We start from the raw sequence: 24,613 nt of genomic DNA on the forward strand, positions 1-24,613 counted from the left end.
CCTTGACCTAACCTCTTGTTGTACGAAACCTTCAGATTTTTCTATCCAAATTGAATCATCATATTCTATTTCAGCAAAAATCCTATCTCGTTTTTTAGGTTTGCTGGTTGAAACTTGAGAAACCCTTTCTTTACTAAGCCTCATCCACCATTAAAAAGATCCCGAGATTCGTAAAACAATACCTCAAGATTTGTTATAAATATCGAGGACCTATTTTACAAACTCAATGTCTTTTTGATGGTAGATAGAGCTTAGCAATGCCTTTTTTCCTGACTATCTTAGTAAGGCTAGTCGGACTCTTGAAACTTCAGGTTGAAGTCGAGACTAAAAGATTTTAGCCAAGAGGGTAAAGATTGAGATTTGAGTGAAAGACCGGTTTTAGGGATAAAATCTAGGGGTTGAAGATGGGGGTATATAAGTCATTAAATGAATGTTCCATGAGAAGAGACCTTGGTAATTAGGGGTCTGTCATTAATTTGAAAACATTGGATGGTATATCTAATATTGACAAAAATATCAGAGGGGCATCTCTAAATCACCCAAAATGAGAAGGACCTTAGCTTTACACGTCGATTCTCGGCCATCCTTCTCATAAGTTGTATGTACTTTCATGAATATTCATTTTGGTTCTGAAAAGAGAGTTCGTTCGTGCTCCGTGACAGCTTTTCTGTCTCTCAATTTCTACAATAAAAACCTCAAAAGCGTCTTTTATAAAGCAAACGAAAAACGTGAGTCTCTCTTCTCTTCTCTGTTACTCTTTCCTTCATCGAGATTCTCGCATCTCTAACAAGATTTTGGATAACTTTTCTTCTTCTTCGTCTCTCTCTCTCTCTCTCTCTTTCTCTCTGGTTATTTTAATGGCGATTTAATCTGTTTTTCTTACTCTATCATTGATGTTTCTATTAATGTTCTTGATTTGAGCAGATTAAGTGAGTTAGAAAAACAACACTTTTTGATTCAGATTGATTCATACTTTCTCTGTCCGCAAAGATAAAGATTGAGCGAGAAAGATCAGTAACAGAGATGGATTCAGAGGAGATAGAGCAAAATGTTGAATCGAAGATAAAGATTGGTGTATGTGTCATGGAAAAGAAGGTGAAATGCGGATCGGAGGTTCTTTTCTTTTTGCTCAAAACTTATATACGTATAAAGTGCTTCTTCCGTACATTAATGGATGGATTTTTCCTCATTTGTTCTTCGTTTTTGTGTTGTTTCAGGCATTTTCAGCTCCCATGGCAGAGATCTTGGACAGGTTACAGGCTTTCGGTGAATTTGAGGTATCAGGATCGGTTCTTCAGTTATAACTTGGATGTAGTTTTTATTTTTTATTTTTCACATGAAGCCAAATTTTATATTTTTTTTTATTTATGATTGTTTGAGTTATTTAACATTAACTAGAGTCCAAACAATTAAATTGTTAAATTTTGAATTTCTGAGAACTACTTGCATTTTTTTTTTATCAAAGAATTTGAGTGTTTATTATTTATAGGCGAGTTTGCAATTTATACAATTTTATCGGTTTGTAGTGGTGGTATTGGTCTTTTTGTGATTTGTTTTTTGTGTATTTTTTTGCAGATCATATATTTTGGAGATAAGGTTATTCTCGAGGATCCAATAGAAAGGTATGTCTTTTATATGATTAATGGAAGAGCGGTTATTTTACCTGTTTCACATTGTGATTAAATAAACCACAATTTTTACGAACTTTGCGATTAAATTGAGAAAATGAAATATAACCTTAGTGCACTAGTAAGAGGAGATGACCTTGATGAAGATGATAGTGACCAGTTTACTGATTAAGCATCAAAGAAAGATTATGCAAATGAGGATGACATTGAATGCCATTATCCTCTCTTGTAATTATTTAAATTTCATGTCATTAGCTTGAATGTTTCATCTGTAATTTCAAGGCATCCTTAGTTTGCAATAGCCACAAGTTGGTTATCTCATTAGTTTTTTTTTGAAAAGAAATCTCATTAGTTACTAGTTAGTGACTAGATTATTGACCTGTGTTGATCATTTCAGCTGGCCAATATGTGATTGCTTAATTGCCTTCCATTCCTCTGGCTATCCGCTCGAAAAGGCTGAAGCATATTCTGCTTTACGAAAGTGAGTTTTACTTGGTCTTTCATTTTTTATTTGCTAAAAGAAAACTGTTGTTTTTTTTTTTATCGGTAAAGAAAACTGTTGTTGGATTGCAAATATTGTGGATGGGTCCATATATCTCTTCTTTTTAGCTTCAGAGGACGGGTTTTTATGTCACATGGTTAGGTATTGATGTAGGATAACCTGTTTTATTTATTTATTTATTGTGGTAGGGTTTAACATTGGGTTTTAGGGTGGTTGTTGGGCTCTATCTAGGTTTTTAGATGCTGGAATTTTAGGCATTCAAGGGCTGAAATTTGACGCCGATCTAAGGTATATTGGGGATACTAGACTAACCTGAAAACAACTTTAGACAAGAAATAAAATTAGGGCTTGAAGTGCTGGAATTTAGGCTAAAAGCAGAATTTTAAGGGTAGAACCAATAAGTAAATGGTAGTGGGACTAAAGCTCAGTTCTGGGTTGATGTAAGTTGCACCAATAAACCAGAAGAGTCACACTTTCAAAGAAAACAGCTACAACTTGCTGGCGAAGCAAAAAAATCATTCTATATGGATAATTCTATTAATTTACTTATCAAGAAACTACGCAATTCCTAACAATTCTATGACTTTGTTGATGACTCAATTTAGCAAATAAAAACATTGCCTAACAAGACACTAATTACTTAACCCCTAATTAACCAACCATGGGTCCACAATTTACTCCATCGTCATACTTTAAAAACTCAAATACTAATTCCATCATTATTAAAAATAATAAATGAGAATGCATTATAAACAATATGTTTGTGATTCATTGTATATAATATATCTGGATATTACTATATATGGTAAAAAAATATTTACTAAAAATAGTAACTTACGTAATTCAAGCAACAAAATAATTCCCTCTTAGTGGGGTGAGCTCTGGCCTTGTTAAACAACTGCGATGGGCTCTACAATCTACAGTGGACTGAAATTAGGCTGGGCAATGGGCCTAGAAAATTTTCCAGTTTTTATTTTATGGAATTTTGGCATGATTATGAGATCTAGAAGATCCGATAAAATATGATTTTCATTCTCTTGTCATCACATCTCCTACATTAGATATTCCTCTGTAGGTTATAAGAGGCACCAACTCTCGATTTAATTGGGAATAATATTTAGGAGTTTAAAATGTAATATGTCATATCTCTTCATGTAATTTTTTTATGCTTAGTAGCATTTTGTTTGACTTCCAATTGGTGGTCTCTTTATATCCTTAGTAAGAGTTGCAATTCCTTTTATGAGCTAACTTTAGATTTCACTTTGAGGTATCCATAGACAATTATACATATTCCCTCAACGAGAAAAAATGGTTACCTAGAAAGGATCAAATACATAAGAAAAATGATGAGTTTTGGAGAAGATTTGACAAACTTTGAGAGCTTGGACCTTTTCTTGTGACCTTGAATTGTGGACTTATCTTCTTTAGGTTCTCAAATATTATTGATTTATAGCTTGTTTTTTCTGCTAAGTGTGTTAACTCATAACATATGGATGAATGGTTTTTTTACTCCTGTGATTTGGATAAAAACAGATTCAATATGCATAACTGTGTTTTCTGGTGTTTTTTAGGCCTTTTCTAGTAAATGAATTGGAACAGCAACACCTTCTACATGATAGAAGGAAGGTATATGAGGTATGTATGAATCAATTACCTTGTAATTTGGGTTTGAGTCCCCAATCTATTGCATACTAGTTTGTATGACTTTTTGTGGATGCTAATGTGGGTCCTTTTGGAGTATCTGAGACTGATATTTGTCATTTTGGAATCAAGCGTCTTGAAAGGTATGAAATTCCTGTTCCAAGATTTGCTCTTGTAAATAGGGATGTCCCTTATCAAGAGTTGGACTATTTTGTCGAGCAAGAAGACTTCGTCGAGGTTCATGGGAAGCGCTTTTGGAAGCCGTTTGTTGAGAAGCCTATTCATGGTGAGTTCCATCTCTTACTTTTATCAACAGATTCTCCTTTGATCGCTTCCTTCATCATTTGAGGCAAACAGGTTCTTGATCCTTTACAGGAAAACTATTGTTTTATTTAAGCTCAAGGATACCCGCATCCATAGACTAGAGGTTCTGATTTTATTATTTACCTCTTGAGTTGTGCAGCATGAATGCGATATTATCTTTTATTCTGCATGAATTGTAAAAGAAAATTGATTCTAGTGGCAGTACTTTAAAAATACAATTCCACTGTTATTGCATGCTTGCATGTGTGTGTAACACAGTTGACTATAACCATTACTAAGCGTTATTAATGATAAGTGTTTCATATTTATTTGAGCTTGTTACGTTAGTGGGTAAAGAAAATCTTCAAGCTTGAATTGTTGCAAAAATGCTTACTCATTTTACCTACTTATTTGTGTTCAACAATCAATGGGTCTGCTTTTGTTACCTTGAACATAATTATGCCTTCAGTTGTGAACTAGCAATGGACCTCTTTTTAATGTTGTGATCCCCAAATGATGATTCAAACTTCTATTAGCATGGGCATTTGTTCATTGATGCAATTCTTTTTACATGCATGTCCTATAATCACTAAGCTTTTACTGTTGTGAAGGGGATGATCACAGAATAATGATATACTATCCCAGTTCTGCAGGTGGGGGTATGAAGGAATTATTTCGGAAGGTGAGACGTTTCTCGATGTATGTTTGGTGGTTTTCATTTGCAATTAAAATGATTATGTGTAGCTCTGCCTTGCTTTTAATGCAGTGGAAATCAGGATATCTTAGTGAGATTAGAGAATTATTTAGTGTGAAGTGTATTATTTGATAATTTTATATGTATAAATGTGCCTGTAACTTGACCATATTGTCGATGTTTATAGTGACCGATACATGTACCAATATGTATAAGCGTAGAGCTTTTGTATTAATTGTAAGACTTTGAACTGTGAAAATGATTTTTTTTTTCATTTAATCTTTTTTATTTATTGAGTGCTGTTGTTGGTGTTAAGCTTCAGTCTTCAGATTTCTTCCAAGTGATGGTGTTTTCCGTTTTATTCTTTGAACATGCTTGTTTATGTGCTTTTACCACCTTCTATGTGTTTATATTTTCTCTGAGGAAAATCTTTTGTTGCTAGCTACTCTTATTGAGAAAAATGTGAAATCGAGTGATATGCAAATTTTTGCTAAATGCTGTTATCCATCAAAATATTTATCCATAGCCGTCCAAATAAATGATATGAGCGCCATGAATCTATGGGATTATGTTTTTGCAGGTTGGAAATCGATCAAGCGAGTTTCATCCAGAGGTTAGAAGGGTGAGACGCGAAGGCTCTTATATATATGAGGAGTTCATGCCAACAGGTGGAACAGATGTCAAGGTTGTCTAATTTATGCATCTATACTATCATTGTTTGGGTCTTGAAATATAATTTTTTGGTCCTTTTAATATAAATGTCATATTTCTTGATAAAAACGTTCTAAAAGCCCTATGGAGAGAAGCATTTTGGTTAAAGAGTGGGGATGCCCGGTCATCTTTTTTGTTGTGGGATCTTTAAAATCCTTCCGGAATTTCATAATAAAACAGTGTTTAGAGTGGGGAAAGAATCTAGAATTCAATTTTGGGAAGATTGTTGGGGTGGCACATTGCCTCTTATGGAGCAATATCCTTATTTATTTGAAATCCCAGCTAAGAAATCAATGGCCCTCTCCCCTAACTTTTGGCCTTCGCGAACAACAAGCGATGAGTCCACAAACCTTTCACTCCATTGCAATATGGTTTATGAGATATGGTCCCATTTTTTGTCCCTTTTTCACATATCCAGATGTTTTCCCAACTTGCTCTCTTCTTTCTTTGACGGGTGGAAATCACTTGGATTCTCCTTTGTCAACTTGAAAAAAGATTCTGTAGCGTTTAACACCTGGGCTGTTGGGGCATCTGGAAAGAGAGGAACTGTTGAGCGTTGAGTGCCGTGGCCACGCACTCTAGAAATTATTAGTATCATGGGCTTCATGTTTTACTGGAGTAAAGTCTCTTAAGGAATTCAGGGGAATCTTCTTTGAATGCTTTTATTGTTATTGTTCTGTTTTCTTGTTCTACAACTGCTTGGTCATCTTGACCACTTTTATTTTATTTTATTTTAATCAATATCCATCAAACAAAAAGGGTCTTGTCATTCTACCACAGGTGTATACTGTTGGTCCTGAATATGCGCATGCTGAGGCAAGGAAGTCTCCTGTTGTTGATGGTGTTGTTATGAGGAATCCTGATGGCAAAGAAGTAAGATATTTACATTCATTTGCACTAAAACCATGGTTATTATATATACTTTAACTTTGGATTGTTTTCTCTGTTTCTTTATATGAAGAATATTTTGCCCATGCTATTTGTTTGTATGGTATCCCTATTTCTCTTCCAAGGTATTGGATTATGGCATGAATACTGAACTTGTTCAATATTTATGAAATGCTTGGCTTAGACACACATGTTATTCTTTAAGATTACTTTTTTTTTTTTTGATAAGTATAATATATTGAATCAGAAAAAAAAGATACAAGGAGGCCGAGAAAGCCTCGTAATGAGCAACGAAAAGAAAACTACAACATCAATGATTACAAAAAGAGTTCCATCTAAACACAAAATCATCAAAAGTAATTCCCAAGAATTCTATGTTCTGCTTAGACCAAAGATATAAAAGACCTAAGATCTCCAAGAAAAAGCATCTCAGTGTTTTCTATAAAAACCTTAATATATTTGTAGTTGATTTGTTAACGTGTGCCATGAAGAATTGAATCTGCTTGGAAAACATTTCCTACTTAGTGCATTCATTATCGTTCAAGTGGTAGCTATCTATTTGTTTAAGATGCACTTCCCAGAGGAAGGCATTTTGGCGGAGGTGTATGCTTTTGGTGCGTGTCTAGTGTGCACATTAAAAAAACACAATCATCATCACCAGCATCTTTGAAGTGGTCCAAAAAATTTTGGGGTGTCGAATGAATCTTTTTCCACTATTCAATTCTATCTTTATGGAGGTGGCAAACTTTACACTAGCTGCCAAACCAATGTTACCCTCATTTATCCAAGCTTGGGTTTGGCAATGTAGTGTAAAATAAACACTATGCTGGTGGCAGCAACAATGTTAAGAGGTGCATATTAAAAGGCACCATCATATTTATACTGAAAATGACTGGAACATAAATAGTTATCATCTCCCATTTATTTTTTCATAGATTAAAGACTTTTTAATTGGAAGCAATATAAACGGGAGGGAGGTCCAAAGGAGGTCATGCTAAAAAAGTAGGTCCCCCCACCACAAAAAAAAAAAAACACTTATGGTTACCAAGTCGGAATACGAGTTTAAGACGGCAAGGGAAACTTTAGGAAAAAAATGCAAAGAATTGAAAACAAAATGGGAAAAAAACGATAAATAAAAAAAAAAATATATATATATATATATATATATATACACACACACACACACACATTAGACATTTATTCTAAGTTTCCTATATATTTTTTAGCAAAAAAAAAAAAAACACACACTATTGACTGTCTATGCATGATAACATGGTTCCACACTAAAAAAAGTCTAATCATCAATGTATCGTTTGAGCAAATAATGCACTACTGAAAAAATCATAACATCAATACATTATCATCAAATCCCACATTGTATAACATTTATGAACCAAGTTTCAAACAACCATAAGGCCATGGAAATTAACCATATGCCAACCAAAAAAGGGTTATTATTATTATTTTTCTTGAAAAACAAGTTTAAAATGTAAAAAAATGTAATTTTTTTTAAAAGTCGAATTTTTTTTAATAATTGTTTTAATTGTTAGAGGTACAAAATGCATTTTAGATGAGACTTTTTCAAAAAAAAAAAACAAAGACCAAATAGACAAGGCTATTGAACAACGAAAGAGGAGGTGACTAATACATTCTCTACTTTCCTTATACATGACATAGAAGTCCATAATGATCATTTTGTGAGCAATAAGGTGATCATTTGGATCCCCATATGAAAGCTCCTGGAAATTGATTGTCAAAATGAGGAAAGGTACAAGAATAGAAAGATTTAACTAGGAGCCATTTCCTTCTATCTTCTAGGGGATTAAGACTTGGAATTTATAAATATGGATTTCATTGTGTGGATTTGGAACTTGGAAGTAAGGCTTTGATAATGAATGAATAAGAAGTATGGTCGTATGATATTATGTTACTGAGAACATCGACATGTGGTGCACTATTTTGATGAGTTTAGAATGGGAATTTGGAATGTGAAATTATGAATGGTTATAATTTTTCTTATTATTTCACATTTCCCCTATTTTTCTTCTTGAAGTATTGCTATTTTATGTTTTATGTATCAATTACTTATTTATTGTAATTCATGCCCATGAGGCTTACTCCTCAAGGTGCTGGTTAGTCACGTACCTTACCTCATGCTCAGTGTGTGAAAGGCTGTGGTGGTGTATGCATGTATAAAAATGTTTCAATGTAGAACCCAGCCATGTTCTTTTGCCCCAATGTGACAGCTATTTCATATCAGTACGGCAGTACCCTATATTTATTCCTAGCAAGTAGCGATGAGTTGAATAACGATATGCACTTGCACTACTTTTTTAATAGGTTGGAAAATGACATTTGTTTTTTAAATTGTAGCTTTTTTTTTTTTTTTTGCAGGTGAGGTATCCAGTATTACTGACTCCAGCTGAAAAGCAAATGGCAAGAGATGTTTGCATAGCATTTAGGCAAGCGGTAAAGTTATCTGAATGTTTAACAGAGTGCTTATTACTTGATGAGATTGTATGTGGTTTCATTAATAGTTCCATGTTTTGCTGTGGCAGAGCTTACTGGTTTTCCTCTTATTTTGTATTTCTTAGTTTTTCTATTGAGTTTGTTTGTCTTTCCATGCCATGATGATTTTAAAGTGCATCATTTTTTTATCAAAGGCATTGTACACATCAGATGAGTCAAATAATTACTTATAAGAAGAAAAAAAAACATTGAATAAAATGTCAAATGTTTTAATATAATCATGCAGATTTTGTTTATAGTTTATTACACATCTTATTAGGAACATTGAGGATTGTTGTTCCCTTGACCTAGGTTCAAATCCTTTGACCCCAGCTTCACCTATGCTAATCACCACCCCTTGCTTGCCTAGCCAAAAAAAAAAAGAAAAGAAAAAAGGATGCAATTGGCTGATCCCAAATATTCAGGATAAGGCTTGATGTGGCTGCTGATGAAAACTCTTTTTCTCGATTTTTCTTCTGATTCTACCAAATTTTCTTAATTTTAACTTTGCCGGCTTATTCCCGAACCCCAACTTGGTGACTATGCGTAGCAAAAGGACAATGTAGGAGAAGGTGATCAGCGACTTCGATATCATTCTTACATAGATGACAAAAAATCACTTAGATGACACCTTTACAAATAGCGCTATCCATACTAAGTATTCATGTCTAGGAGGCTAACCAAAGCAATATATTTTTAGGGGACTTGTGGAGCCCATATTGCAATTGAGGGGAATGACGATGTCGAAATATTAGAAATGTATAAAAGGATCTAACAGAGCCTCTGAATTTTTAGCCTGTTAAGGCCATGAAAGAGAAGTTAGTTTTTTTATCCAGATTGGAGTACCAGGTGTCCTCAAGGGTATGCTTGAGTATTTGTTGATATTTGGTTATTGCATCTGTGGATGGGGTGTTGAACCCCAAGTTACATGTACCTCAATGTGATATATATTTCTTTCATAATAAGCTCTTGGTTGAATTTATGCTCGAAAGAAATGCCTACTTTATTTCAGCCCTGATGTTCTTTGTAAATGGCAATTTAAGGGAACAACTATGATGTTTAAATGTTATTTGCAGGTTTGTGGATTTGATCTCTTACGTAGCGAGGGACGGTCATATGTCTGTGATGTGAATGGATGGAGTTTTGTGAAGAATTCTCACAAGTAATGTGCTCACTTTATCTATCCTTCTCTCCATCCATAACTTGGGATACTCTCTTTGATATCTCAACCTTAAATATTATACTTCTGAGTAACTTTTTCTATTCACTCATCTTTACCATATAGGTATTATGATGATGCTGCTTGTGTATTGAGGAAAATGTTTCTAGATGCAAAGGCCCCTCATCTTTCTTGTACAATTCCACCAATCCTGCCATGGAAGGTCAATGAACCAATACAGCCTTCAGAGGGACTGACACGTCAAGGGAGTGGAATTATTGGCAATTTTGGGCAGTCAGAGGAGCTAAGATGTGTAATTGCCATTATCCGTCAGTAAGATTTATCTATCCCAGTTTCTTTACTTGTTTATGTTTTATTTTCTTCTTTTCATAGCCCTATTTTTTTTCTTTTCCTTTTATTTCATTTTCTTTTTATATTGACAGTGGTGATCGAACACCAAAACAGAAGGTGAAGTTGAAGGTTACAGAGGAAAAACTCTTAAATTTAATGTTAAAATATAATGGTGGGAGGCCTAGATCTGAGGTGGTGTTTTTCTCTGAAACTTTTGCTGCTTTCTCCGATTTAATTTTTCAATTTTTTATATACTATCTTGCTCCTCTATATTAATATTTTTTTGTTCTCTTTTAGCAGACAAAGCTCAAGAGTGCTGTTCAGTTGCAAGATTTGTTGGATGCTACAAGAATGCTAGTACCACGTACCAGGTATGCACTTTAAATATAAATGGTTCCATGGTTTTACTATGTGTATGTATGCACCCATACATGCAACATGTACAAAAGGATAAGGATGCCATGCTTTAGTGTTGGTTAGTAATACAATGAACCTCAACTCAGTCCATTGGATGTAAAAATAGCGGTGGCCTTAGACGGTGTATGATGACATGTCTCATATCCAATGGCTTACATGAGTTTGTATTAGATTAATTTTGCATTAGGGCTATGATTTCGGTCCTGTACATTATTGCTGGTGTCCCGCATTGCTGGGACTAAATATGGGACCTTTGGATGAGAAATTTATGCTTTTGTGTGAAGCTTTTACCATTGTTGCTTAAATATAATACTTTACTGACATGGTCTTGGCTATTGAGTCCTAGGTATTCCTGTGTCAATTGTGAAAATGATCTGCAATGACATGGGTTGAAACTGGGGATGATGTTGTTTTCTTTCATTTAATACTTTTGCAGAAAGAGAAGACCTTGTCAGTTAACAAAAACTCATCCACCTTCGAAGATCACTGTGGCTATGTTGGCCAAGTGTCTATAGGAAGTACAACATTTCAATAGGCCTAATTGTACCATTATTCGCAAGCTAACCATGTAGCTTTTTTTTGGGGATGGGCAAAACTTTTGATAAATTCACCCCAGGGTACCTCACGACACACATTGTAGGTCCACTGAACTTTCTAATGTTTGGCCCACCTCTTGGTGGACCCACACACCAAAAATCAGCATAAGAGTACTTCTAACTGTTGGATTCTATCATTTCATCTCAATGATGATTTCTAGCCATTGTGTTTTAGCATTTTTTTTATGGTATTCAAGAAAACATCTAGAAGCTCCTCAAGATACCAAATAGAAATGAATGGAAGCAAAGGATTCATGGTGCTGACACCAAACATTTGGAAGGGTATTGTAAGTGATGATGGTACACAGAGTCATGGATTGAAATTCTAACTACGGAACCGACATAAAGAAGATTTCCCAAAGGGGATTGCATAACTTTGGCTAACAATGCATATTACTTTCCTGATTTGTGGATCCCTTTCTGATGCCAAAAGCCATAATCACGGGACAGAAGATTGTGGCATTCCTTTTATATCTTGCTTTACTTTTGATTTATCCTGTGGATGTTGGTTTCTCGGCCGCCTAGAGACTTTCACTTTGGATTCTCTTTGATTAGTGAATCAAGTGCAGTTTTTCCTGGGTGCAACATTCAAGTCACTGTATCGTTGGTTACCATCATTTAGGCATATGTTGAACTCAGATCAAATGGAGCTAGAGGCTCACTCTCACACAGTTGCTCCAACATTTTGGTCTTTGCAGTGGCATTCATTTCCTGCCCTTTGATTGGTTTGGAAGTGTTAGCTGTTGTCTGTTGGGACAACTGGTTGCTTTGAGCTCCATTGGCTTATTGAAATAGTTAGCACCGCTAGAGAAACAATTGACACACCGAAAATTTGGGGAACATTTTTTTGGGGGCAAAGCTTAGATGATGAGTATTATCATCTTGTGATAAGTGACAAGAATGATTAAATTACTTCGCAACCTACATTTCAGTTTTATGGTCAAATGGAGAACCTGCTGGGTCCCTCTGTTAGTTAACACTGCAAAAATCTTGGAGAAGATCGTGATTTTGATCTTTCGACCAGCTTATGCATTTCTTATTTCTTGATTTTATTCCATGTTTACTGGCATTCTCCCATTATGTGTTTTTTTATTTTTTGGTGGTTGTTTGTGCTTATCTTTGGGAAACTGGGAATGGCCTCTAGAGAATACATATGTGAAGACAAAAATAATGATACTGATTCTTAACTGATGACATGTATTTCCAAATCATTCAGATCTGGTCGAGAAAGTGATAGTGATGCAGAAGACCTTGAGCATGCTGAAAAGCTTCGCCAAGTTAAAGCAGTTCTCGAGGAGGTTCTCTTGTCCTATTATTATTACCTTTTGCATTTCTATTTTTTCTGTGATAGGCAAGAGCTGTCAAGGACCATGGGTGGCAAGGCAAGCTTGTAACTTGCTGGGTACAAGTGTGGGGTATCTTAACCCACTGTGACATCTATCTTCCCTCACATGGGATTGAACCTGGGAAAGTCGTAAGTCCAAGAGGGTGGTTGCATTTTCTGATTTGTCTAGTCCATTATATTTTGTACTAATTTTGTTGCATTTCTTCGGTGACTTGATTGGAGATGAAGAAGTATTCTTAGAAAGATTCTGAGTCTAAAGTAGCTGGTTCAAGCATCAAAAGTTTTTATGCCGTCCTTGTGCCTCTATTGCCCTTACCCCTCCCTTGGAGAATCTATTAAATGTAGACCAAATGTTCAACCATTTCGCCCTTACTTATCTAAATATACTGGAAAATATTTGTTTTGCATCATAACTGAATTATTCACCATTTGTCTTTTATGTCCGGTAGTGCAACTTTATTTCTTGTGAATCTCGTGTTTTATCTACTAGTGATTCTAAGGGAGTAGGATTCTTCCATTCTATTTCTCTTATACTTTGTTTTGGAACTCATTTGCCTCCCAACAAGAGTTTTAGGGGTTGTTACTAACTTCTACGTTGAAATGTGCCAATGCATACGGGAGCCAAATTAAATGTGTTTGAGTTGGCAATGATCTATGGAGTGTGGATAATTTGTGGATTGCAAGTCTGGGTTTTGTATATGCATTGTGCACTTTTCACCAAAGCACTTTTGGTCCATTTGACTAGATCAAGTGGATAAATTTTCAATTAAAATTTGCTATGTGCCAAAATTTATTCAACTTATTTTAAAATACATGAGTGTTTGAGATACGTCGGAATTATTTTCTTTTCGTTACTAAAAATATTATAAATGTTATGGTATCCAGGGAGGGCATTTTTCTGGTATCTATAGGAAAGTCCAACTAAAGCCATTAAAGTGGGTTAAAGTTTTAAAAGGCGAAGGTGAAGAAGAACATCCTATTGAAGCTTTGATGGTTCTTAAGTACGGAGGTGTTCTTACCCATGCTGGAAGAAAGCAGGTGGTTTCTAGCTCATTTTGTATTTCAAAATATTTTGGAAAAGACATGATTCTATGTTTAACTGGTTTTCTGAAATGATGTTGCGTTCTAAATTTAAAATTGGTTTTAATTACTTTCTTGCATATGCTGCTTATCTTTAATTCATATTGCATATATTATTAGGTATTTATAATTGGAAAATGTAGCTGAGAGGTACTGTTTTTTATCAGTTAGTGATGGTAGTCATATAATTTTTTCCCCTCTTTTTGCAGGCAGAAGAATTGGGTAGATACTTCAGAAATCATATATATCCAGGTTATCTTTTGACTAAATCTGTTCTTTGAATTTTTATAGATAATTTGTGCCAGTGTTAGAACCAAAAGTATTAAATTCCCTCGGGTCTTTGGAATGATTGGGAAATTGAGCCTTTTGCTAACCTTATTAGCCAGATTTCATTATTGTCCTTTATCTCTATTGAATGATGATTGTAGGGTTTGGTTGAGAAGTGGGGATAGAGTCTTTTTGTCAAATCTTTCTACATGGCTTTATTTTTTTTATTTTTGTTGGTCCTTTGTGGCCATCAGCTATTTGGGATGATAAAATTCCTTCCGAGGTTAACTTTTTCATTTGGTTAGTGGCCTTTGATTGGATTTTGACTCTTGATCATGTTATTGCTAGAGGCATGCATGTATTAGTTTTTGTTACATATGCAAATACGACGGGGAATCTGTCGACCACCTTATTCGTTGTTCGTACGCTAGGATTATTTGGTCTCCACTTTTGATCTCTTTTTAAATCTCTTGGATTTTCCGAAGGTCAACCTTTATTTCAAAGCTGGCAAATCTTGATTTTGTTGGCAGGAAGAGAATTTACTGGAGTTTGACTCACTTTGTTGTTTGTTGGTGCTTGTGGAAGGAGAGAAATGGCTGGATATTTCAAGGGAAGGAGAATACTGTCTCCAACGTTAACGAAACCATTTTAGTCTTTATTTTCTTTTAGTGTGAGCAGTTCCATAAATTGAGGGGTCTATTTTTGAGGATTTCTTGTTTCAGTGGCAGCTTGTTTGTTGCAATAGCTCAGGTTGTAGTCAGTAGCTGGAAGAATGGGAGTGCAAATTAGTTATAAGACTTTGATCACAGTTGAAGCCAATATTTTGTAGGGCAAAGCTAGCAAAACTTCCTACAGGGTGCTAATCCAGGCAGTCTCTAGAGTTCACAAAGGAACTAGATGAAATTATAAAGCAAAGTTCCTCCAACAATCAAAAGTCCCTTCACATATTCATGTAACATATATTTACAAGAAAACAAATCCCTAAGACCTAACTGAAAGTGCAATAATTATGATGACTGGAGTGGTTTCTAAATGCTGGATCTCAATTTAATTACATTGCATGGCTTCCAAGAACTCCAGTAATTTAGTGATCTGACTGATCTGTTAATTTGTTATCCAATTAGTGTCAGGCTTAATGTCGTACTGTCCTTTATTCTGTTATTTCTTTTTTGTAGGTGAAGGTACAGGTTTACTTCGCCTCCATAGTACTTATCGTCATGATTTGAAAATATACAGCTCTGATGAGGGTCGTGTTCAGGTACTTAACTAGTGTAAAAGATTAATTATGTCTTGATCTTGGAAATCACATCCATTTAGGTGATTCTTGGTTCACATTCCTTTTTATTTGGTTGGGTACCAAATACACTCCTGTTTGCACCATTTGTGAGTGGCATTTATTTAGTAGGTCTTTGTTGGCAGATGTCTGCAGCTGCTTTTGCTAAAGGCCTTCTTGACTTGGAGGGACAATTAACCCCAATACTGGTTAGTGGTCCCTATTTCTCTATAAAGAGTTTTGACTGGTCATAGAAATTTGTATCTATTTGGTAGGTACCATTGATGATATATTTGGGTGACTTATTCGATTTGTCACTTACAGGTGTCACTTGTGAGCAAAGATTCTTCTATGTTGGATGGACTAGACAATGCTAGCATTGAGATGGAGAATGCTAAGGTTGGTGTGTTCCTTTAAAAGGAAATGTTATTAGTTCATCACAATTTCTAATTATCATATCATAGTTGATGTTTAATAAAGAGAGGATGCATTTGATTTTGAATTAGACCATGACATAGAAGTGTTGCTACGAAAATGTTTCTATTTAATACTTCTTTTGATTTTTTGAGAACTAACTCTAAAAGCATGATTCAAAGTTATGTTCCATCAAGGCTGGGACATCATGTTTCACCAAGGTATGGGGACAATATATATGTAGTGTTTTTTTTTTTTCCAGTCACACTTGGTATAATATATTCTAGGAAAATGCTGAAGTAACATTGAAATTGACACCGTTCGGGATATTACTGACGTGGATGTGTCTATAGAACTGTAGATGCTTTTCGTCGAGATACGAGTGAGAAGCATCTATGGTTCTGTGCACACCAATGTCCCAAACAATGTCAATTTCAATGTTACTCTCCAGCACAACTCTATATACTATACAACAATTTTATGGACAGTGCAAACAAGAAAACTATAAGGAATTAGGAAAATAATTAGTAGTACAATAGGAAGTGGTAAAATTATAATGTAGAAATATCAATCTAGTGTTTGGTATCAATATTGTGTTGATTTGGCTGTAACATAGATAGGTGCCAAATGAGACTGAGATTTTAAACCCTGTCTAAAAGGGCAAAAGTTTATATTATAGGACCTGAATTCATTACATGCAGTTCTTGCCAACATAATTAATATACTTAAGAACTTTCATGAGCTTACTGCTTGCATGAATATGCGGAAAAACTGTGGTATATATTGACCTTTGACGGTGACTGCTGTATTTTTCTTTAAATTTTGAAGTATTTTTTCTCTTATACTTGATCTATGCCCATATAGTTCATTTTGAGTAAATCTGGAGAATAGATAAGGACGACTCATTATTTTATCTCTTTCTTCTATACAAATATTCCTCAACCTAAAATGAAATCTAAATATATGTACTTACAAAAAAAGGTCTAAATATATGTGAATTACACTTGTCAATGTCTGAGATGTAGAATTTATCCAACACCTGCGATATCCATTCGTACTCCCTGAGAGGTTAACATATATGTGTACATGCTTAAATATATTAGTAATACCGAAACAGGACTGAAATTTTGATCCAAATCTTCATTTCCATTACTAGTGATGAGCTCTGGTAGGGTTCATTTTTTCAAGTACCAGGTATGATAACAGTACACCATAAAACCGAAGAAAAGTGCAACTCGCCAGGGATTTAAATTTCCCCCCCATAAATGGGGGAATTCCAAATGTCTTGTCTCAATGTGAGTCTCGACGAACTCACTTATTGTTTAACAGTGGCTGATCTCAGTCAGTTTGTCTGGTCTTCAAGGCAAAACAATGTCTCCTTCTTCCTTAATAGCCTATTGAAATAATTATTTGTTTAGTAGATTGAATGCTAGAAGTAATACACACCTATATGAAAAGTATTTGAAACTAATAGGACATACAAGAAGGGTTTTAAGAATGGATGCATTTTTCTTTTCTTTTTTGATAAGTAGATTGGATGGAATTTAGATTGATAGTTTCCAGGTTTTTGTCTTTTCATAACTTTAGCATGCTATTCTAGTGTTTCATTGAGCAAACAGTGAAAAGTATCTCCTGTTACAGGCTAGGTTGAATGAGATCATTACTTCTGAAGCAAAGACGTCATATACCAATGGATCTGCTGAATTTCCATGGACGGTTGATGGTTCTGGACTGCCTTCTAACGCTTCTGAACTTTTGCCAACTTTGGTAATCACACTGTTCAGTGAGACAGCAATGGGGTGTATATCTTTTATTCTGATATAGATTTAATTTTTTCTATCTATGTTAGTATGGTACCATACATACTTTCTTCCAGATATATTTTGGACCTACTAGAAAATGACAACACTGACTTTAATTATAGAGTAAATTTTGTTAGTTGAGAATCTTCATTTCTATTGTGTATTTTCCATATAAATTGGTGTCTTATACTTCAGATATACCCCTTCCAAGGTGTTTACCTTGCATTATATTTCTTTACTTCCCTGTGTTTAGGTACCAGTGAACCTTGACTATTCTCCTGTTTTTTTTTTTTTTTTTCAATATAGAACCAAGGTAGTAATAGTCGGGTGGAGCCTCAATAGGATGTTCCTACGCATTCAGAAAATTTTAATTACAATACCAAAAGCAGATATTTGAATCCAAAAAATTCTTCTATTGGGTCATGTGTTTTCTCCTGTTCACATATGTCGTGTTCTTTTCTTTCAACTATTGCTGCATTTTGCATCATAAATTTATCCATATGCCATATGCCAGATTCATATATTATTATTTTTACTTTGTTAGCCTATTTTGTGCTGCTCCTTGGCCATTATTGCACCTGTAATTTTCAAATGTTTACACGATATGTTGTACGATAAAAATTGAATCTCTTTAGCTTGGCCAATCATTCTTCTTGTGAGTAGGTCAAATTGACTAAGAAAGTCACTGCACAAGTAGAACTACTTGCCAAAGATGAGGACGAGAAACTTGCAAACGCCATTCCGTATGCAGTCCTTCCATATGATCAAGCAAGGGCCCTTGGGAAGACAAACATTGATGTTGATCGTATTGCTGCTGGCTTACCTTGTGGTAGTGAGGGTTTCCTCTTGATGTTTGCTCGCTGGAAAAAGCTTGAGAGAGACTTGTATAATGAACGCAAGGAGTAAGCATTTATCGTCGAAATAGCTAAACGAATGATTGTGCTAGACTACTAGGAGTATCATATCTAGGGAGACATTTTTCTACTGACTGCTTCAAGAATCTTCCTTGCTTTACTGTTTATGACATATGATGAATCAGTAAATCCAATTTGACATTTTGATTTCATATGCAGACGGTTCGATATCACACAAATTCCAGATGTTTATGATTCCTGCAAGTAAGACACTTGACTTTTGCAATGGATACATACATACTTTTTATGTATTGATTAACCTATGCATAAGTTTTACTTGGTTTCCACATGTTCCAGTTCTGAATTTGTCTAAGAACTAGATATCTCGTTAGTGTGCACAAGTCAAGAAGTTTGACATTTTTCTTTCTGTATAACTAGATATGATGGTTACTTTGGAAAAGTGCCGTCTTCATTAAATGGATTTGAGCTTAATTTGGCAAATGAGATAACATGATGCAATACTGTATTTTTATTTTTTAAATATGTATTAATAAATTAATAATCTCTATTATTGTATCATTGTATGTGTGTGCTTATACAAAAACAATAATATGCTTATGCTACATCAAAATAAGATGATATAGATACCAAACTAGTTCTAATTCATTTATACTAGTGATTAAATCTTATAAGTAATTTTTTTTAACTATTGACTGTTGTTATTGTTATTTACTAGTCCTTTCTATAAGATAGGATTTGTTATTTTTATAATTTTGTTATTATTTTTAAATAATTTTTCAACAAAGAAATTTTAGTTGAAATTTACTATTGATTGTCATATTTCCACTATATACTGAAATTTGATTGTTCCAGTCTAAATTCACTAGAATGTTTTGCTAAATGAATAGTGATTGTCACTGAAATATATTTGAAAATAAATTGATAGTTAAGTTTTGTGTCGGACTTTGTGGAAATGGAAATACTTCGTGGAAATACGAGGAAATTTAATACTATGGTTCTATATCAATATGCTATTGAGAAGAAAATTTTGTTAATGTAGGGCATGCTTGTTCTAGTTTGATCCAATTCTTGTTTTAGCTTCTGATTTTTGACTCATCAGATGTTAGGATTATAATTTGTTATCTTTGGGGTGTTGCTTTATAGATATGATCTCTTGCACAATGCACATCTTAATCTTGATGGATTGGATGAGCTCTTCAAGGTTGCTCAGGTATATACTTAATGAATTCTTCCGTTTTAGTTTGGTACTTCTTTTACATATATAACAAGGACACAAGCACATGTCTGTCCTACATGAGTATGTGGTATCTAACGCAACGGCTTTGATAAACCCAAAATGCCATAAATGTCTAAACTTGTATTATAGTATAATATTTAAGCTACATTGAAGTAGAGTTTTTATTTAAATATAGTGAGTGAAATATATGAGAAGTAAACGATTTTTTTTTTAATACATCTTAACTTAACAAAATTAGTTTTCTAATATCAAACCATGTTGTTTCTAACAACTTCGCAAGTTACTGTGTGGGATTACACCCACCCTCAAGATGATTTACAGGGTGATACTAGTTATAATGGAATCTAAATAACCTTGGAGATCGATGAGATGTACTTGGTAGGAATCAAGTTAGAAAGTACATTAACTTGTCTCCTTTACAACGACATCGATCTGAATACAAATTCTTTATCAATTTACTATCTATAAATTTTTTTGATAGTTTGATTATCTTCCTCCCTGCTTTAGAAACACCTCCTATTCCTTTCCTTCCCAAAGGCCCACATAAATACAAAAGGTAGTATCTCCAAATTACCCGTCCTTTTGAACAAACAATATCTTTATTCCAATTACTAAAGAGCTCTAAACCATCCTTGGAAGAGCACAACAAATCCTAGAAGGCCTAAACAAAGAATCCTAACCACTCTGGTAAGACCCCAATGGAGCAGTAAATGTTGATCTGATTTTCAGTTAGTCCCGATATAAAAACAAAAATAAACAAGGACTTTCCCATTCCTAACCAATCAATCTACCGTCCAGTTTTATCCTACGAAATTTTCCAATCAAAGAAGCTACCTTGGATAGGATTTTAGATCCCCAAACAAAGGCAGCTAGGAAAGCAAATCTGGGATGATAAATCAGAGTAAAATAAAAGAGGGAAACAAAAAGCTGATTGATAAATATTTTAGGGATGATTTTCCTTCAATAATTCTTCCTATGATGGGATCATGTGACATATGTTCATGTATGGTGCCGTATGCATGTATTCAAGCATCTCTTATTTGTTTTTGGTTGGTTACTAGGAAGGCATTCACCATGATGGAAATAAAATGACTAGTCCCTCTGTTCTTTTAGGTTTTTGGATCACCATTACAAGTAGATTAAGTACTTCACATTTTCTTATTTCAGTTACTTGCAGATGGTGTTATACCAAATGAGTACGGAATAAATCCAAAGCAGAAGCTCAAAATTGGATCAAAGGTTTGCACTTTGCACTTGAGCATAACCCTCTACCATTTTTCTCTTATAATGGATTATATATCATTATTCAGCTAATTTATATCTAGTCTTTATGAAGTGTATCATGAATGGTTTCATCTTAATAAAATGGTTTTAGACTCCTCAATTCTTGCAAACTAAATATGTTCACTTATCATCTTGTAGGGGATATGATAAAGGATCATGAATGTTAAGAAAAGGAGAAAAAAAAAAAAAAACCACATTTGAAATAATAGACTATATAACATGTAAAAGTATGTGCAATTTTTAATTAACTCTAGGGCAACAATGTGCGCCGCATGGTGTCCAAACCAAGTGGTGATGATTCTCCATTAACATTTGACCATCAAGAACATATGAGTGGTTATCAGTAACCACTTGTATGCCAAACAACTCATAAAGCTTTTCACCAAGTTTTCATATAAGCTGATGCATTTAGATTTCAATTAATTTTGTCAAATTCCGCTTGTGTTTCTGTTGACAGGTTGGGCATCTAGTGGTCTAACGTTTGATCTTGTGGATTACTACCTTACAGAAAAAAATGATTTTTTATCGGTAAAATCTCAATTTTATTAAAACAAATATCACCACCTCTTTTGTTTCGTTCATTTTAATAAAATTAACTTTTTACCAATAAATAAAGTCAATATTTTTGTTATGGTGGTATTTGGTCCACAAGGTCAAGCATCAGGCCCTCAGCGCAATGTAGGTAAAAAGTAAAAAACCATAAAGGATTGTTGACCTTACTTCCTGGCACTTGAAATTGTGGAACGATCTACATTCTACTTTCACTTAGCTCTATAGAAACTTGGCCACACTTAAAAAGAGTTTAGTGAAACATGCACACTAGGATATACATTTCATTTACTTCCAAAAAGAATGTGGTTACAATGTAAATTCTCATAGCGTAGTGCCCGCCGATTACCATGTCAGGCTTGTCTTTATATCAGACATAGCTTTAGGTGGAGATTGAATTGAGGAAACTGATTCATTCGGCTGATCCCATATAGTTGTGATAAGGCTTTATGTCTATGATCAAATCTCCTGATTTTTGTAAAATCTGTTCTCTTTGGTTTGTTTTCTTGATACTTCAGATTGCCCGACGTTTATTGGGTAAGATTCTAATTGACTTACGGAACACTCGTGAAGAAGCTACTAGCGTAGCTGAACTGAAAAACAATCAAGACCAAAATTTAGCACCCTTTAAGACTAGAAAGGAAGATAGCGATCACCAATCAAAGCTACAGATTAAGATTGAAGACACAAGAAGATCTAGTTTCACAAGTGAAAAGTCGCTGGACCAAGAAGAAGAGGATGATAAAGAGACCAAATACCGTTTAGACCCGAAGTATATATCTGAATCTTCTGATAGTAATTTATTCTTAAACTTATAATTTATCAAGGTATCATGATTACTTTCGTTCAGGTATGCCAATGTCAAGACACCTGATCGACATGTTCGGACACGCCTTTATTTCACATCGGTAAGCATACTATCCCTCTTAAGTATTATCATGTCATTATCATGGTTCCGTGGAATTTTAGTTATATTTTTCACAGATTCATTTTCCCTCTGATGCACTTTCATCTTGTTTTTCAAATTATCATGTCATATATATATGAGGGTTACAATTGCCACACCAACTTTTACTAACGCCTCACCAACTGTGTGCAATTCTTTGGTGATTTACATAGGAATTGGTGTGGCATTAGTAAAAGTTGGTGTGGCAATAGCAAACCAACCTTGATGGTAAAAAGTGGGGAAGGCAGTCTAGATGACCAACCTAACCAAGACCACTTACAAACGCCCCATTTGTTGGAGCACAAAACCTCCCATCTAATAACAAAATCTTCAAAAAATACACCCTTAAAATCAGGGTCTCATATTATTATTTTTAACAGCTCAGGGATTTATGATGGTTTCTGATTACAGGAGTCACATATACACTCTCTAATGAATGTTCTCCGCTACTGCCACTTGGATGAGTCTCTACGAGGTGAGGATGGCCTTGTCTGTCTTGGCGCTTTGGAGCGCTTGTTTAAAACAAGGGAACTTGACTACATGAGTAATATTGTTTTGAGGATGTTTGAAAATATAGAGGTGCGTAGCTTCTCAATGTTATTTAATGGCATTAAGATCCTGAAAACTTGTTCTCAGTAATGTTTCTTAATTTGTTAGAACTTATAGTAGTAATTACAAATTCTATGGTTATAATTATTCTCTCTCTCTCTCTCTCTCTAAATAAATTATCTGTTTACTGATAAAAAATAAAAAATAAACTTCTGGAAAGTAGTTTCTTGAGGATACCTTTGAAAATTGATCTGCAGGTACCTCTAGAAGACCCAAAGAGATACCGCATAGAGATGTCATACAGCCGAGGTGCAGATTTAAGCCCTCTGGAGGTAACATTTTTTTTCTTCTTTAATTGAATGGAGTAAGATGCCACTGAAGGAATATCTGAAGAAAAAAATATATAATAAGACTTTGGTCCTTCACTAAAATGAAATGAAGCCGGGTACCATGAAGTACACATTAGCTCTGGTACATTAAATTGGCCACCACTTGAATGTGGTCTAGCCTGTAAGATTAGACTGCACAATATGTGTTCTTTTTTCTCTTTTTATTGATCTTATTTTCCCACACTATCCATCGGAACTAGGGCTGTCAATGGATTGGATCGGGTTGATATGGTACCTATCCAATTTGGATCAGATCGGGTCCAGGAATGACCCAATAATTATCCAATGGGACCCTTATCGGATCTCAATACTAAGATCCAGAGTCAATCCATTAAAGACCGGGTCTAGATCGGGCCAAACCCAAATTTATATACAAAATATAAATAAACTTTATATATCTCATCAAATATATAATATAATTTATATACTTTCTAACATAATATCGGATTGGAACTTGGTTGATCCAAATCCAATCCCAATAAGATATTGGATCAAAACCTTATTGGAATCCAAAACATCAATCCAGACTCCATTGACAGCCCTAATTGGAATGCTAATATCATCTGATCAAACTGAATATTGAACTGGGCCTGTTCCGAAAGGTAATAGGGGACTGATTAATTGAAATTAAATTATGGACGCTTGTGATGTTCAGTTGTTTAGTGCAAATTCATTTCTTTTCTAAATTTTTTTCTTGGCAGAATAAGGATGGTGAGGCTGCTTCATTGCATCAAGAGCACACGCTCCCAATAATGGGTCCAGAGAGACTGCAAGAAGTGGGATCATATCTCACATTAGAGAAGATGGAGAAGATGATTCGCCCATTCGCAATGCCTGCCGAGGACTTCCCACCCCCTTCAACTCCACAGGGCTTCTCAGGCTACTTCTCTAAAAGCGCCGCAGTGCTAGAACGCCTCGCAAACCTGTGGCCTTTCCATAAGCATGCCACCACTAATGGGAAGTAACTGTTACCCCTTATTTTTATTTTTCTTTTTCTTATTGGGCATTCTTTGTGTTTCTTCTCAACTCATTCAATTTTGGACAGAAGAAAAGAAGGCTAAATAATCATGGAATGTGTCTGTCTTGGTTGATACTTTGAAAGTATAACAAAGTTCAACAACAACATTCTTTTTGCATATGGTGCTCTGCTAGATTGCTTCTCATTCTTCATATAAGGTAGGGACAAAGTCTCCCTTTGTGAGTCA

The 24,613-nt window shown here is 34.7% G+C and overlaps 1 protein-coding gene across 4 annotated transcripts; it reads left to right on the forward strand.

Annotated features, from left to right (window-relative positions):
- Nucleotides 1–589: 589 nt before the first annotated feature.
- LOC147394946 (inositol hexakisphosphate and diphosphoinositol-pentakisphosphate kinase VIP2-like) lies at nucleotides 590–24,613 on the forward strand. 4 transcript variants are annotated; one of them, XM_086453494.1, is made up of 31 exons: nucleotides 590–728; nucleotides 925–1,113; nucleotides 1,218–1,277; nucleotides 1,576–1,622; nucleotides 2,026–2,109; nucleotides 3,702–3,765; nucleotides 3,904–4,057; nucleotides 4,686–4,756; nucleotides 5,349–5,453; nucleotides 6,260–6,352; nucleotides 8,762–8,836; nucleotides 9,952–10,037; nucleotides 10,161–10,367; nucleotides 10,478–10,577; nucleotides 10,686–10,756; nucleotides 12,615–12,696; nucleotides 13,629–13,781; nucleotides 14,033–14,075; nucleotides 15,266–15,348; nucleotides 15,510–15,572; nucleotides 15,688–15,762; nucleotides 17,419–17,544; nucleotides 18,243–18,481; nucleotides 18,653–18,697; nucleotides 19,598–19,664; nucleotides 20,859–20,930; nucleotides 22,043–22,296; nucleotides 22,375–22,432; nucleotides 22,882–23,049; nucleotides 23,277–23,351; nucleotides 24,110–24,613. In XM_086453494.1, the coding sequence occupies exons 2-31, from the start codon at nucleotides 1,024–1,026 to the stop codon at nucleotides 24,371–24,373; spliced, it is 3,174 nt and encodes a 1,057-aa protein (XP_086309620.1). In that variant the 5' UTR covers nucleotides 590–728; nucleotides 925–1,023; the 3' UTR covers nucleotides 24,374–24,613. The 4 variants fall into 4 exon arrangements, with proteins under 4 accessions (XP_086309620.1, XP_086309622.1, XP_086309621.1 ...); XM_086453496.1 differs by having other exon boundaries at nucleotides 925–1,095; XM_086453495.1 differs by lacking the exon at nucleotides 590–728 and adding an exon at nucleotides 800–817.

Source organism: Akebia trifoliata, chromosome 9 (genome assembly GCF_017979445.1).
Source record: "Akebia trifoliata isolate Shusen 1 chromosome 9, ASM1797944v1, whole genome shotgun sequence".
Classification (NCBI taxonomy): Eukaryota; Viridiplantae; Streptophyta; class Magnoliopsida; order Ranunculales; family Lardizabalaceae; genus Akebia; species Akebia trifoliata.